The sequence below is a fragment of the Pseudorasbora parva genome, chromosome 25 (genome assembly GCF_024679245.1).
Source record: "Pseudorasbora parva isolate DD20220531a chromosome 25, ASM2467924v1, whole genome shotgun sequence".
NCBI lineage: Eukaryota > Metazoa > Chordata > Actinopteri > Cypriniformes > Gobionidae > Pseudorasbora > Pseudorasbora parva.
In genome coordinates this window covers 14,226,348-14,243,157 of record NC_090196.1, presented here as the reverse complement: position 1 = coordinate 14,243,157, position 16,810 = coordinate 14,226,348, and the positions used below count along the sequence as shown (strand labels likewise).

The window sequence follows — 16,810 nt, the reverse complement described above, 5'->3', positions numbered from 1 at the left end:
CAGACATCAGAACAACAAGACTACAGTGGACTTCACCTATTCATTTAGATAGGAATGAGGTTATCTGCTTGTCTGGGGATGTTTGGGAAGGGTGCGACCACTAAAAATAGTCTATACTTTGGAAGTATTATGGTATAGTAATGACATCATATATTGGTATTACTGAACTTTCCCTATAGTACTGAATAATTACCATACCCATATAAAATCATAAAGTATTTCATAGAATATCAATGTAATGGTACGAGTCCCAGTGTATACCATGTTTTTTTTTTTTATGTCAAGGTAATGTCAAGTAAATAAATATTACATTGGAGACAAATGGAGTAAAGTAACATTAGAAACCACTCACCGTCCAGTCAAGGCAAAACACAACTTGCACATCCCATGGAGGAAAGCAGTGGCTTGCTCCAGAAAGGCCGCCATTTTGGGACTCTCGTCGATCGGCCCTTGTATGGACAGGAAAGAGCCGTACAGCTTGTCGATCAAGCCCATGTTCACCACATAGCTGAGGGAAACAAGTCGAAACGCGTCAAACTTAAAGACACGCACGAAAACGTTTGGATGACAATCACATTAATCATGCTCATTTTCTTGAGTGGAACATCAATTTGATTTAGGCTAAATTTATAGGTTAGGGGATTGCCTTCTCTCAAAAGCGGCAGATAGTTTAGGACTTTGTGTAATAGACTTCACACCGGGAGCACACGCATGATGCCTTAATTAGGGTTGCCCCCGATTAAAGATTTTTCTAGTTGACTAGTAGTTAAGCCATTAGCCGACAAATCACTTGTTTACATTAATTTAATTACTTAAATATATACTGGGGGCGGAATATATGCCTTGATCTCAAGCACATGCATAAAGCTTGCAACAAAGCATTAGAAAATGTAATGGATGTGTCACTAAAAATAACAAGGAGACATTTTGATTATATATTAAAGGGGGGGGGGGGGGGGGGGGGGTGAAGAAATGCTGTTTCATGCATACTGAGTTTTTTACACTGTTAAAGACTTGGATTCCCATCCTAAACATAGACAAAGTTTCAAAAACTAATGTTGGACATTTGATGGAGTATTTCTGAGTTAAAAATACTCCTTCCGTTTTTTTTCGAGGATGGCTCGGCTTGACGTTAATAGAGCGGAGGGTCCTTGTATGGGCCGTACGGGCTCACTCTCAACACTCTCAGGTGCAGATCCATTCGATCCAGGCGCCGCGCTCCACTTTATTCCTATGGGTGACATCAAGCGACTTCAATGCTTCAGCACAGCATTCTGGGAAGGCAGCGCTGCATTTGAACCGATTTGAACGCAGAAATGACGTTCACAACGGAAGCTTCACAACATCGCTTCAGTCGCGTCGCAAAAGTGGATCTCCACCGTTCACTGCTGTCAGGACTTTCCCAAATCATACCAAAGAAGTGTGTTTTTGACGGAGCGGTCCCAGCGATAAAGGTTCGGTCCTGCTTTGGAAGCAGCCGGTGAGTAAAACTGCTTCAAATGTCTGTGCTGTTGGCTATCGTCGCGTGAGTAAACATCAGTAAACGACGCGATCGCGTGCCTCGTCATTCAAATGCGCTTCTCCATTGTTGTTCTCCATTGTTTCTCCATTGTTGTTCTATGTATAACGTTACACTAGTCTGACGTGCAAAACCGTTTTGCTTGCTACTGCTAAGGTTTAGTCGCATTCAATAGTCCATAAACCGAATCATGTCCTCATAAACTGCGAGTAAACAAGCGCAAATGTTGACAGGCCACTAAATACAGTACATACCACAGAGACGGACGTCCTGCTGTTTCTGTGTCTCCTGTTCAATTTATTTCAGCCTCCGAATGATCCTGGATCATATATCTATTAGCTGAGATCGATAGCCATGGGTTTCTCCACGCTTGAGGACGTCACCGCTCGTCATTCTTTAGCTCCGCCCACTCGATACGCCTCCAGGCGCTCGTTTTTTTCCGGAAAGACTCGGTACAGCCCATTTTTCTTTTATAAATATAATAAAACTAAAGACTTTTCAGAGATATGAAGGATGCAATACTACTCTATAGGTACTCAAGATTGACATGAGATTGACTGAAACTGAGTGTTTCACCCCCCCTTTAATAAACTAGTGTTTTCTGAGTCATTGTTGCAAAGATGAAGTTGAAAATGCTGACTCCTCATCTCTACAGTGTAGTGAACGTGCGAGAAGTGCTCCTTTCATATGGATTACATAATCAGAGAGTATTGGTTTTTGATTAGAATTGGTACGTTTAAAAGTAGACTTTTACATTTTTTGAGACAAATTAAAGTAGAACTTTGGAACGATGCATTACTCTTATCTGTATGGCAAAAAATATTTTAAGTTGAAAAAAATGCAAGTGATCGCGCCGGCGCCTCCATGTCATGAAGCGCGAATACTTCAGCTACCACTCTCCTGCACAAACACTTGGATATGCCCCTAATAATAGTGCACATTTATTTAGGTTAACGATGTAAAGTTGCTACTTGCACGTTCCAAACTATAAGCCTTATTTGAGTTTGATGGATGATAGGTGAACCTTTGGACTTCCTGCCTGACATACTGTAACTGTCCCTCGCAGATTTTTTCTATGACTAAACAACTAATAAAATCTTGGTCAACTAAGCCTCTTTTAGTCGCTAACGTTTAGTTGGCTATTAGAGGGAAGCCCTACTTAAAATGCTGTCTATGTAGGCAGCTCACAGTCATAAAGGCCACTGCAATCCAGAGCGTTCTTAGTCTGAAATAAGAGCTCTCGTCTGAGCCCACAACTCCTGCCTATTATGTCTATATCTCTAATTCGTCTGGTCAAATGAAAGGTCTCATGACCATGTTAGTCCACACCCTCCTGGCTACAAATCTGGCCTAATTACAGTATTAGTGGATGGCTGTGTCTCCGTGTGCCAGCTCAGATCTAGAAAAGAAGAAAAGCCCCCCTTCTTCCCTCATGGCTCAGGTATTCCGTCCCTCCACCCTCTCCGACCTTCAGCAATGCCTAAAGTCCCTTACAGTCAATCACTGGACCTCCCAGTGAAGTCTGGGCCAGCGTTATGTGGCTCCAGTGCAGCAAAGTGCGGACTCAGTTGCAGATCCGCATCTCACACCTTCTACTTTAGCCTCGGTTTCCCAGTCTCCCCAAATCTTTTTTCCTCTCACTCTCTTTTTCATACTTCCCTCATTCCTCCTTTTGTTACGGCTGTCAGTCAAATGTGCGCACACAAAGGTAATTACAATTCTCCCCTCCCCTTCTTCTCAATAGGTCAGCCATCACCTGAACTAAAGCCCCTTGTTATGTCTTTATCTTCCTCTTGGGTTTGGCTCAAGCACAAAGCGGTTTTCCACCCACCATTGTGCAGCCTCTCAGATGCTTCATCCGGGAAACAAGAGCCAAAGTGATCAGTCATGATCAGACACGGTCCAGCCAAAGGTCTAACGGATGTGAATGCGACCAATTCAGGGAGTTTATTCGCTTACATCAAATGAAATTAAATGGATGCTTTAAGCATAATCCTTTTTTTTAGTCCTCATTTCTCTTTCAAAACCAAGGAGGTTAAAAAATGTCTAAACGCAAAAGAGGCTCTACTTTATTTCTTCCCTGTAGTTATTTTTGGTTATCCAGCCACTACTTGGCCCGTTCCGGCCATGTCTGCAAGGTCACTCCACGGTCACTGCACTGGGCTTGAGACTGCTCGTGTCAAACAAATCATGGGAGGAAACACTGAGGGATTGTGGGAAGCTTGGGATTCTTAGCAGGCCGGGCTGTCTGCCTTTCCTCAGAGAGCAGGAGAAAGCCCAGCACTAGCGCTCTCCTCCGCACTGCCCTACTCTCATGTTGAGTTCAACTTCAAGTCGTGCACTTCCAGAAGGGAATTTTGGCCAATGTGGAGAATTAAAACTTTAGAGCACAGATTTGTGAAGGAGTTACCGGCTAAGTTAGGAAAAAGATGGTGCATCCCAGAGCATACTGTACCCAATTAAAGAGCAGAAAGCCAGGTCTGATGTGTACAAGACTATGATGTCATTAAAATAGGATAGGTCTGACCGGGATAACCTCTGGATCATTTCCAAGAGGTCATTCCCTGCTTAAGGGACTTGAGAAATCCTTGTGTATTTCCCATTGCAAAAAATATTGTTGCTAACCAGTGGGGAGCAACTACTTGCATGTAACGGCGTTAGGCAATTTAATTGAAAAAAAAAAACTAATCAGTTACTGAGAAAAAATGTGTAATTATTTTTATAGTTACTTATGAAAATATTAAAGGGGTCATAATGCCTTTTTTTATAGAAGTTAATAAGATTCTTTAGTGTCTAAATGAAAACTTTGTAATATACTTTAATAAAAAATTATCATTAGTATTGTAGGAAAACACTCATTTTACCTGGTTAAAAACAGTTCTGTTTTCAGCAAGCCATTCTAGTGCATACAGCTTTAAATGAAGAATGACCCCGCCCCTCTGTTGTGTGGGGCAGCGCTAGAAATGTGTTGCCATTGACAACAGAGGCGAAATAACTGCTACACGAGTCTCTGAGAGGACAGATCATAAACCGTAAAAAAAGATCAACTCTATCAATTTGAACCGGAGTCAGACCGGGACAAGATGACAGCTCCAACGAAATTCAACATTTAAGGCTAAACAGGACGTTTCTGAGTGGTTGGTTAAAGTGACATCACTTTGATCTATCTTTATGTACTGGCAGGGTAATGTTAGCGCAAATGCTATGTGTTTACTGATGTATACCTTAGTTCATTGACAGATTGATGTTACACCTAATGCCAATAATAATAATAATTTTTCTGTTAATGCCGGTTTGTCAGTGATGTGTAACGTTATCTATGCATTTTAATAACTGTTACAACACAATTTATTTTTAGACAGTAACAGACACTGTTATAAACCATCTACATAATTAAGCTTAGTGTTACCTTTCCACATCCACGTTAACTTTAAAACCAGTGATAACACAATAACCATATTGTGTTCATTATAAACGTGGGATTAAGAATTATACTGAGAACATCATACATAGAAAGCATGCCGTAATTTAACGTTACCCTGTAAACTTTAACTGCAGTTCATCCTGAAGCGTTTCAACTTCTTGTGGAGGGGCAGCATAAACACGAAGAGCTGGTACAGATTTTTTTAAAAACACTTGATGGATTTTTTATCATCATAAGATGGTTATATATATATATATATATATATATATATATATATATATATATATATATATATATATATATATATATATATGCTGCATTTATTTAATTAAAAATGCAGTAAAAAATGTAATACAGTGAAATATTATTCTGATGTACATCATCTGTTCGCTACGTGAATATATAGTAAAGTGTCATTTATTTCTGTAATCAAAGCTGATTTTATCATCATTACTCCAGTCTTCAGTGTCCCTCATCATTCTCATATTAGGATTTGATGATCAACAAACATTTATGATTATTATCAGTGTTGAAAACAATTTTGCTGCTCATGGTGCCTCTTCATTTTTGCGGAAACCACCAAACCATTCAAACATTTGTTGTAAAATTAAAAAAGAGAGAAATTAATACTTTTGTTGATCAGACATAGGCTACATTAAATTGATCACAAGTGATATTTTTAGTATTACAAAAGATAATAATTTATTTAATAAATGCTGTCCATTGAACTTTCTCATCAAAGAATCCTGAAAAATAACATGTATCATGGTTTCCACAACATTTTTAAGCAGCACAACTGTTTTCAACATAGATAATAATCAAAAATGTTTCTTGATTATAACATCCTCATATGAGAATGATTTCTGAAGGCTCATGTGACACTGAAGACTGGAAAATGATGATAAATGATTCAGCTTTGATCACAGGAATAAATTATACTTTACTACATTCACATAGAAAAAGGCTGTTTTCATTTGTAATGGTATTTCACAACATTACTGTTTTAACTGTATTTTTGATTAAATAAATGCAGCTTTGGTGAGCAGAAGATAAACATTTAAAAAGCTGTCATTTAGCACTGCATTAGTCATATGATATAGGCCTACTTTATTATCAATAAATAGCCTAGATTGAGATGGCTTGAAAAACACACATAAAGCATATATAGTCGCAATCGTCTGATTGTCGCCGTCACGTTTCAGCTCATAACGATTGTTTTCCTTCAGCTGCAGCTCCAGCGTGACTAAGTTTCTACGAATCCGCTTTTGGGCTTTCTGTGAAAGCGCCCTCTTCATATTTAGATACGAATAAAATGACAGGTCATGCATAGATTATTTTTTGTCTCTGAATTTAAATCTTGATGTATTCACATTGGTTTCTATGTATAAGACTAAATACACTTGCCAGTGACCTCAAGAAGCGCGCAATCAACCGAGGTAGAGAAAGCTGTCTTTAGCATCCCTGTCAACTTGCCCGACCTCGCGCAGGTAACGCCGGTTCGAATCCCGCTCAGAGCGGGTCGACTAGGATCGAGGAGACCCAGTAAACGTGCGGGGGATGAAAATACACTTTATTAAAAGTGCGGGGCGTAATCTACGCCCATGCTTAAATTGAACACTAAGCTTGCTTCCTTCCATCCGTCAGACTCGCGTGGTAGCCAGGCATCTCATTCAATGGCGAGCTCAGTTGACGTTGTGTGCTTCAAGTTTCTGACGCAAGTGAGCTAAGATTCCGATTGGCCCAGAGAAATGTCAGTTATAAGAATTATCCAATAATGTTTCGTCTAGTCTACAGAACTGTAGACCCCCCCCCCAAAAAAAAAAAACTCTTCGGTTCTACGCGATTCACGTAAATGACCAAATTGACCAAGAAAACGGCAGAGTTTGCAGGTCTGCAGAAACACAGATACAGATTTAATTGATTTCTTTCCCAAATTGCATGGTCTCCTCTAAAATATGAGACTCCAATGAAGTTTAGGACACATGAATAGGAGAAAAGGACACATGCTTATTTGATAACTGTTTTATTTCCTATTTGGGTTTATGTATATGCTTTATTTTTTTAGCTGCACTGTTTTTTTGTTTTTTCCCCAAGGCATTGTTAGATGCTAGTGTTTCCGGTCATAAACCTGCAGTACCAGTTTTGGTCACAATCTTACATACACTTCCTTTAACGTTATGGTGGTATGAAGCAGGACGCGCTGAGAGGCCTTGGGTGTAAATGCTAATGTGAGAGACCTGCGCAAAACACCGGTCTCTGGGCTTTTATTAATGCTTATGCGGCAGTCGGAAGCTTTCGTTCTTTGTGTATGTGAAGTAACGCTGTTTTACATGGTTAAAAAAATCATACTAAATGCATTTGAAAGTTATGTTAACAACACTCGTCACTTACGTTGGCTCGGTGGCTGGTATGAGAGACTTTTTGCACTTTGTAGTAATCTAGATTGATATTAGAATATCATAATGAAAACTGGATGACTAAATGACATGCAATTAATTTTAAAATATATTGTATAGCCATGTTTCATCCACTGAAGTAAATTTCTCCAGGAACTAGGGAACCGAGGTTTAAATGAAGTTCCGGGTAAAAAATTCCATCCTGTTTGTACTCAAACAGTTGCTCACCTGTCTCATAAAACACAAAATATATCAAAGCGTCTTTGTTGTTTCCATGGTTTCTAGGAAAGAAAAACTAGAAATCGATGTGAAAGGCGATTATTATGTCATTGCCAGGCGACGGAATGACACAGTCCGTAACACTGAATAAAATAGCTGATTTCTCTGGATTTAAACATGCTTGGGATAGTGCAAAATATATAACATTGTTCTAGTGGTTTTTGGACAATTTTAATTAAAAAAATCGTACGTATTGTGCCTTCAATTATTTATGTCATGTCCAAAAATGAACATGATAATGTCAATTGATATGCGTTACTCCAACAAAGGACATAAGATTGACATTCAAGATGCTGGATCAGGAAGAGTCATGGAAAGAAAGCATATAAAGGAATAACCTGATAAGATCTTGAGTACGCGTGCTGAAGTTCTCACTGGCGGCAGGTCTGCTCTTGGCATCTGGAGTGCATACACGTGGAGCATCTCCATTCAGAACATGCGGGTGCAACTGCCCCAGCACTGTTGCGACTGTCTGCAGAAGTCCCGTGGTCAAACCCTCAAAGATCTGCTTATTGACACTGCGGCCAAAGATGGAGTTGTCCTCATCAGGCACGAAGAGCTACAGAAACAGGTATAGATGAGTTATTCAGCATTGGTGGAAATAGACAAAAATCAAAGACAGCTGAACTGTATTCACTACCCTGAGTCTACCAAGAAGCAAGACAATGGTGTCTAGACACGTTGGAGCTTTCAGGTTTCATCAAGAGCTACAGATGAAACATCTTCGTCAACGACTCTCAACATGCCTATAAAGACGGGAAGGCCTAAAACTACAGTCATGTTCAAACAACTGTAGGCATTTTGCTGGAGCTCTGTTTGGAGCTTTGATACAGTGTTGTTACAGTAACTTACACCATTATCGCCGTTTGTACTGCTGCAAATCCTTCTTTTGATGCAGTTTAAAAAAAAAAAACACAATTCTATTAATTACATCCTTACAAGATGTACAGTGCTCTAAGCAAACATTGGTTGAAACCCATTCGGGAAGGTCTAAAAATACCTTTTTTAAAATTTGCAAACTGGCGGATGACTGACTGTCTCTTACACCAATCTTTGCATTGACGGACATTTGAGATGACTCAACAATGGTCCGCGCTGGTGTCTCAATATCCGGCCCAGCACTGTTGCACAATAGACAGGGTCATTTAAACCTCAGCTTGCATTTTAAAACATGTTCAATTAAAGCAGAGGGTGCAAATAAAAAGGATCCTGTCCTCTTTTGTTTCCACGCGTAAGCCATTAATCTTTGGTTGGAATCCTGATCCTCTAGTGCATAAATAACTACACGGGTGCTGCTCTATTATTCATCAGCCCTGGGTCATAAAATGGTAGTTACAACTTGAAGCGACATTGTCACTTGTGGGGTGCCAATGGCGGGCATATGAGAACTTTGCAAGGTATTCCCGTTGGCAGGAACCACTGCCAGTGTTAAAAAAAGACTGGTCATGCAATGAAAATGCTGCTTGAAAGCAAGGATGGAGAAATACATGTATTTTGCTTCTCATTTAAAGTTTATGTCCAAGAGTGAGGTTTGCAAGGGCATTAACATAAAACCAACTTCTTCTATGATCATGTTATTTCATGTCAACTATAGTCACAAAAGAGTGAGAGGTTAAAGAGAATCGTACTGTTAGTTAAAGCCGTCATCATGTTTATGGCTACCTACTTGCAAGAATGCACATTTAGCCAATACAACTGGACCGTGCACATAGAATGCATTTGCCAAATACTCATATGTGTTTGAGGTCTTGCCTAAGAAGTTTATGGCCAAAACATTAATTTATAGTCTGGATATATTCTGTCGATTCAAATACATATAAATAATCAAATATAAAATAAATATGCTTGCTTATATATAAAATACATTTAAATTAGTGCTGTCAAAATGAGTGCGTTAAGGTATGCAATACATTTTTTCAGTTCAGAGCGTAAAAAATATTTAGCGCAATTAATGCAGAATTGTTTTCCGTTCTCCTTTGGCGAGACATTATATGATCACGCTCTTATTCATGCAAATGCTTTTAAATCATTCAAGCGCAACAAGACTTAAGATAATGCACTGTTTGTGAATGTCCTGACAAACACACACACACACAAACACACAAACCAGAAACGAGTTCTCCTTCACATTTGATCAAACAATAACACAAAATGAAGCCAAAATGGCTGTTTTGTCGAGTATTCTCAAAAGAGCAGTCTTAAATTAGTTAAATAGCGTCTCAAATGAACTTCGAGTCGTGAGAAAATTAGATGAAAGCGCGTCAAAACCGCGACATGTTCGGCAGCGGCAGATCTTAAAGTGACAGCAGCCTAATAAACCAGTTTCTATGATGTCTGCCATTAATGTTCATCAAAGAACAAAGCTAACAGAGAAAAATGTAGCTTAAATAAGGATTAATCTGTATTTAGTGTAAGCAGTTAAGACTGTAAAGTGTTTGATAACTTTTTCCATTTCTGTATATTAATTATATATGAGGGCCACAGGTAAATATGACCTTTATTTTAATGGGTTTATGTGAAGATTGTTTTAAGTTCACTTAAATTTAAAGTTATTTTTTAAAGCATAATATATATTGAAATTGATATAGCTTTTAATTATACTGTAATGTTAAATGTCTATCAATGTTTAAAAACATCAATTTCATAGAGATACCAGTATTAGTAACAGTGATACTGGCCTTCATTTATCACTAATATATATATACACACATATACACAATTCAGTAACTTATTTAATAATTTCCCAAAACTTGACCCTTTTGGCTTTTGCTATATAGAACACTTTAATGTGACATATATAAGGTTAAATGCATTAAGGTGGTATTAAGACTAGTTAGATGACATTAATTAAAGACAAGAAATACATAGAGACTTTAGCACAGGTACAACCTATGTTAAAATGACAGTTTTTACAGAGGAGTAGGTTAGCATGCTGAGAGAGCAGGCAAAACCAGCTACATTCTCCACAAATCTAATTACAGGGAGGGGAAGGGTGGATACACACACACACACACACACACACACACACACACACACACACACACACACACACACACACACACACACATGCTACACACTACTACATGGGTCAGCTTGCAAAAATAACTTCGATATTGCTCTTTACTGACTTTTTCACTTCACTTGGGTGACTATTCTGTCTATTTATATCAATCACATGTCAAATAATCAGAGGGCTGACTTACGGTTGCGTTGGATTTGAAATAAACCCCTGTGCCCCCAGGAAATATTATGTTTTTAGACTGGGGCTTAATGATTTGACAAACCAATGTTTTCTTGCGCAAAAACATATCCACAAGCCTCAACGTGGACTCATTCACAGGGTCTCATTTACTAACTGTACACACATATTTATGAGTGAAACCTGCACGCACAGACATCATGATTTACAAATAAATTTGCATTTAAATTAAATCTTATTTATGGAATGTGTTAAACTTAAATTAAATAAATATGAGTCTATATTAAGTCCTATGACATCAAACAATAAAACACAACTTCTAAATGTATTAGGTGAACAAAGAGATTGTATCCTACTAGCAGCAAGATACATTAATGCCTGTCACAAAAAGAGGGAGGAGTCGACCAATCAGTGATGCGCACACACACACACACACACACACACACACACACAGAGAGAGAGAGAGAGAGAGAGAGAGAGAGAGAGAGAGAGAGAGAGAGAGAGAGAGAGAGAGAGAGAGAGAATTCAAAATTGTTCCTAGAATTCTAAATGTTTACAGATTGTTCAACTTATTACTATTATTATTTATTTTATTTTATGTATGTATGTATATGTACATGTATGTTAATGCTTTGGCAATACATCGAAACAATTGTCATGCCAATAAAGCACATTTGAATTGAATTGAGAGAGAGTGAGAGAGAGAGTGAGTGAGTGAGTGAGTGAGTGAGTGAGTGAGTGAGTGAGTGAGTGAGTGAGTGAGTGAGTGAGTGAGTGAGTGAGTGAGTGAGTGAGTGAGTGAGTGAGTGAGTGAGTGAGTGAGTGAGAGAGAGAGAGAGAGAGAGAGAGAGAGAGAGAGAGAGAGAGAGAGAGAGAGAGAGAGAGAGAGAGAGAGAGAGAATTTTGCCTGTTTCATTATTTAAGTTTTATTATCAGTTTCTCTGGTTTTATGTGTTTGTGTAAAATTAACATTTTTGTTTTATTCTATAAACTACTGACAACATTTTCCCCAAATTCCAAATAAAAATATAGTAATTTAGAGCATTTATTTGCCAAAAGCAACAACTTGGCAAAATAACCAAACATATGCAGTGTTGTCAGACCTCGAATAATGGAAAGAAAATAAGTTCATATTCATTTTTAGGGTGCGTTCACACTTGTCATGTTTGGTTCGATTAAAACGAACCCTGGTGCGTTTGCTCGGTTAGTGCGGTTCATTTGAACATATGTGAACGCTGCCACCCGAACTCTGGTGCGCACCAAACAAGCGGACCGAGACCGCTAAAAAGATGGGTCTCGGTCCGCTTCCAAACGAACTCTGGTGCGGTTCGATTGATATATGAACGCAACACGGACCAAAGACATGTAAACGGACCAAAAACCGGACGTATAATGTCACAAGATGCCACGCATAATGCAGCTGATTTGACGACGCGGAAAGATCGGTGTACGTTATCCAAAATGAGTAACTTTAACGTTAGAGGGCAAACGTAGAGCAACGAGGAAGAGCCTCATCAATATTTGGTCTGACGAGCATGTTTCGAAAATGCTAGAAAAAACGCACAAAAAACATACCTGGCTCTTCTCATCAAAGTTCCTGTGTTGACCATTATTAGCAGGTACAGACGACAGAACGGCCGTCTCTTTTGCATAAGAGACGCCCGACTCTTTTCTGCACAACGGAGGAAATCCTGCTGCTGTTTTGAATGTTTTGAACATTTTATGAGCTCTTCATGAGTTCTCTGGTAAAAAATAATGCCATATGTGTTACACGCATAAAATGATCGCGTTTAATCCAGCACACAGCGTTGTTTTGAATGTTGTGAACATTTCATGAGCTCTTCATGAGTTCTCTGGTAAAAAATAATGCCATATGTACACGCATAAAATGCCCGCGCGTGTAATCCGCACACAGCATTGTTTTGCATGTTCGGTAAACGAGCTCATACGTCATATAAACCGACCAATCAGGTTGTGAGCGTCTCCCTGTGCCTTTGGTTCGGTAACTTTAGGTTCGCTGTTAAAAATGCTCGTGTGAACGCTAAGCGGACCAGGACTATTATGTTTGTTTTTGTTTTTTGGTCCGGACCAAACTAACCAAACGAACCGAACTACAAGTGTGAACGCACCCTTAAACAACACAATACTAATGTTTTAACTTAGGAAGAGTTCAGAAATCAAAACTCCCTCTTGATCACATTCCAGAGGTTTTCAATGGGGTTCAGGTCTGGAGATTGGGCTGGGCATGACAGGGTCTCTTGATCTGGTGATCCTCCATCCACTCCTTGATTGACATGGCTGTGTGGCATGGAGCATTGTCCTGCTGGAAAAAACCCAATCCTCAGAGTTGGGGAACATTGTCTGAGCAGAAGGAAGCAAGTTTTCTTCCAGGACAACCTTGTACGTGGTTTGATTCATGCGTACTTCACAAAGACAAATCTGCCCGATTCCAGCCTTGCTCAAGCACCCCCAGATCATCACGGATCCTCCACCAAATTTCACAGTGGGTGTGAGACTCTGTGGTTTGTAGGCCTCTCCAGGCCTCCGTCTAACCATTAGACAAAAGCCGAAAATTGGACTCATCAGAGAAGAGCTTACTCCAGTCCTCTAGAGTCCAATCCTTATGGTCTCTTGTAAACCTCAGCCTGGCACTTCTTTGCTGCTCATTGACAAAGGGCTTTTTTCTAGCTTTGCACGACTTCAGCCCTGCCTCTAGGAGCCCGTTTCGAACCGTCGTCGCCGTGCACTTCACCCTAGCTGCCTTTTGTCATTCTTTTTGTAGGTCGCTTGATGTCATCTTTTTGTAGGTCGCCCACGGCCGGTCTGTAGCTTTGTTGTCCCCAATGTCTACTGCTTGACCTTTTTCTTATGAACTGCCGTCTTCAAAATTTTAAAGATGGAAGCAACCCGACGCTTACTGTATCCCTCTGCCAGTAAAGCCAGAATCGAACCTTTCTTTTCCTCACTCATAACGTTCCTTTTTAATGTAAAAAAGTGAAAAGTTCGGTCTTATTTTTTTTAAAATTCCAATTACTTTTGAGGTACTACTAGCACTGGTTTTGCAATCCAGCTGGTCCTACTGCAAGAGGATAGTGATGACCACAGAAGTTTTTTTTTTTTTTTTTACTTTTCCTTATTAAATAAGATTTGGTTCAGGTGATCACCTAATCTGCACCTCATTCAGTAGAACGAGGTGTACCTGTGTTGGAATTGAACGGACCTTGGAATGGAATGGCTTCCATACTTGTAGAGATACTGAGTAAAGAAAAAATTGCAGTGGTCTCTTAAATTTTTCCAGAGCTGTGTGTGTATATATATATATATATACATTTTGTTAGCACCTGTTGTGATTTCAGTGTAAAACATTTGTTACTGTGTTTTTGTTCAACATTGAGGAGCTTTCATAAACACAACCCTACTGACATTTGTGCGTCTTCCATACTTTGTCTCAATGACATCTTAAAAAGCTTGAAGTGTAGCGTGAGTTTGGTTCTAAAAACCCCTTGCCAAAAATCAAAGGGCGGGGGGTGGGGGACGGACGGACGCCGAGGTACAGACAAAAAATAAGGGACAGAAGCAATGCGAAATGTGATTCAGCAGTGGAGCTTTCCCAGAACTTAAGATGATTCAGTGAGTCATATAAACAAGAGCAATGTTGTATGTATTAAAATCCATTTTGGCGCTTGCTTTAAACTGGTAGATGAGCTACATATGCTCTGGCAAGATGAACAAGACAGAAATGACCCTTTAAACATGACAAAACAGCACTTCAGGCCTTTAAAAGCTAAAGTGGAAGTTGCATCCTAAAAGTATTAGTTCACCCAAAAAATGAAAATTCTGTCATTTTTCACCCTCCCATTCATGTTGTTCCAAACCCGCATGACTTACTGTCTCCTGTGGAATACAAAAGCAGACATTTTAAACAATGTATTGGTCGCTCTTTTCCATTCAGCTGTAATGAATGGGTGCTTTCAAGCCTCCAAAATTTCCATTAAATGAAGTCAAAAAGAAGTCCATGTGACTCAAGCGCTATATTCTACGTTTTTCCTAAGTCATCCGATTCCTTTGTGAGATTTTAGTTGTCATTCAGTAATTATTACCTGGATTGAGTTAGGGAGTTGAACTTGATAACCCTGATCAATCAGATTTGTGAACGAATCTTTTGGATGGGTGTTGTAAACTGGAACTTATTCACTGAAAAGATTAGACTCAAACGTAAGATTAATTTAGGATGAATCTCGTTGCCCCCTGATAAATAGGCCAGCAAGAGCTCGGGTAAAATAATAAGCCTTAATTTTATTTTTTCCCTTACATAAAGCTATAGTACAGAAGAATATAGAGTGTTGTATAAATCCAATATTTATGAATTAAGAGCTTTATGAGATATGACTTTTATGGTGCTTTTTCTGCGTTATTTCGTTGCTTGACAGCTCCAGTCCTGCCTCACTTGCATTATATGGAAACCATTTGTTTTTTAGTTATATTTTTAGTTAAAGGTTTGGAACAATATGAGGATAAGAAAAAAAGATAGAATTTTTCTTTTTGTTTGAAATATCCCTTTTAGATGTCAATAATGTTGTGACAAAAACTTGGATTTATGGCACATTAAGAACCCAAAAACAGCAGGATTAGGCAAACTCAATGTTACTACTTACTGTTAACTGATGGAGGAGTAGGTCCATAAGAAAAGTAATTTTGTTGCTGTAGAGAACATAGGAACAGTTGTTGTGGCAGTGCGCACAGGACAGGTAATATGTGTTCACGGCAGCGCAGAGGGACCTACAGAGAAAGAGAGGGGTGGATTAGTTTTCAAAAGTCGACGGCTTCTCCTGTTTTGAGTTTTCCATCTAAATGATCAGGATACAAAGCAGGCCCCGTATAAACATTTCAGGGCTACTCCGACTCGCAGTGTAAAAGATTGCCAATCAGATGAGTCGGGTTCTTTGCCGTAATACAGTAAGGTTATCTGAGGAAACTGACACTTAAAGCTCGGAGTGTGAACATCACACGCAATCCAAGAAGCATGACAACACTTGGAATATTAAACTCAAGGGATTTTCTCTCAGGAACAGCTCCTTACGTAATGTTGAAGAGAAAACATGAGAGGTGCCTGATGAGGGCTTAATCACGTACCAAAAAAAGGAGTAGAGAAAGTACTGTGGTATTTTGTCTGACACAACCATGATGAAAATAGTACCAACACAGTAAAGATACACAGTCTAAGAGTACTAGTATTTTATGCAAAGCAAAACCAAAAACAACACAACATTAGAGTGGCTGCTGAAAATTCATATTTTTCTATATCACTTTTCAAAAAAAAAGTCCTGAAAAGTTTCCCCAAAAAATACTGAAAAAATTTCCCCAACATTTCTGGAAACTCTGCAACCACATTTTCCCAAAAAAAATCCAGACACTTTCCAGGATTTTTTAGAAATATCTGGAAACTTTTGGAAAGTTTTCACAAATCTGCGAAAAAAAATGTAGGGGAATTCTGGAAACTTTGCAACCCCATTTTCCCAATATTTTCTGAAAATTTCAAATATTTACAAGAAATCCTGAAAAGTTCCCCAAAAATGTAGGGAAATTCTGGAAACTTTGCAATCCTATTTTTCCAATATTTTCAGAAACTTTCTAAAAGTTTCGAAACATTTCCGAAAGATCCTTGAAAGTTTCCAAAAATATTTGTAAATTCGGGAAACTTTCCAACCCTATTTTTTAAATGATACATACATATTTAAAATATCAACATACATCCACACACTATGGTATTCTCACTTTACCAAGGTACTGCCACAGTTCTTTACTTTTAAGGGATTTTACAACCGGCTCAATTAGATGAAATGGAGAAGAACTGGATCCCGAACATCTGCCTGGCCCCTTCCTTGCTTTCTCATTTCCACCATCTCTTTCCCCAACTCGTTTTCTCTTGGCTCAGATAAGAGTCTAGCCGTCAGCGCCTTCGGGCCAGCAAGCCACTGTCAGTCAGTCAGGCC

General features: G+C 39.0%; 1 protein-coding gene across 4 annotated transcripts in view; it reads right to left on the bottom strand.

Moving 5' to 3' along the window:
• The window catches only part of scaper (S-phase cyclin A-associated protein in the ER), a 177,138-nt gene that overhangs the window by 44,061 nt on the left and 116,267 nt on the right, over positions 1–16,810 (bottom strand). For all 4 annotated transcript variants that reach the window (XM_067435766.1, XM_067435768.1, XM_067435767.1 and 1 more), the window contains 3 exons: positions 15,473–15,596; positions 7,957–8,177; positions 353–508 (listed from right to left, as the gene is read on the bottom strand). In XM_067435766.1, the coding sequence (XP_067291867.1) occupies positions 353–508; positions 7,957–8,177; positions 15,473–15,596 (501 nt within the window). The remainder of the gene's footprint in view (positions 1–352; positions 509–7,956; positions 8,178–15,472; positions 15,597–16,810) is intronic.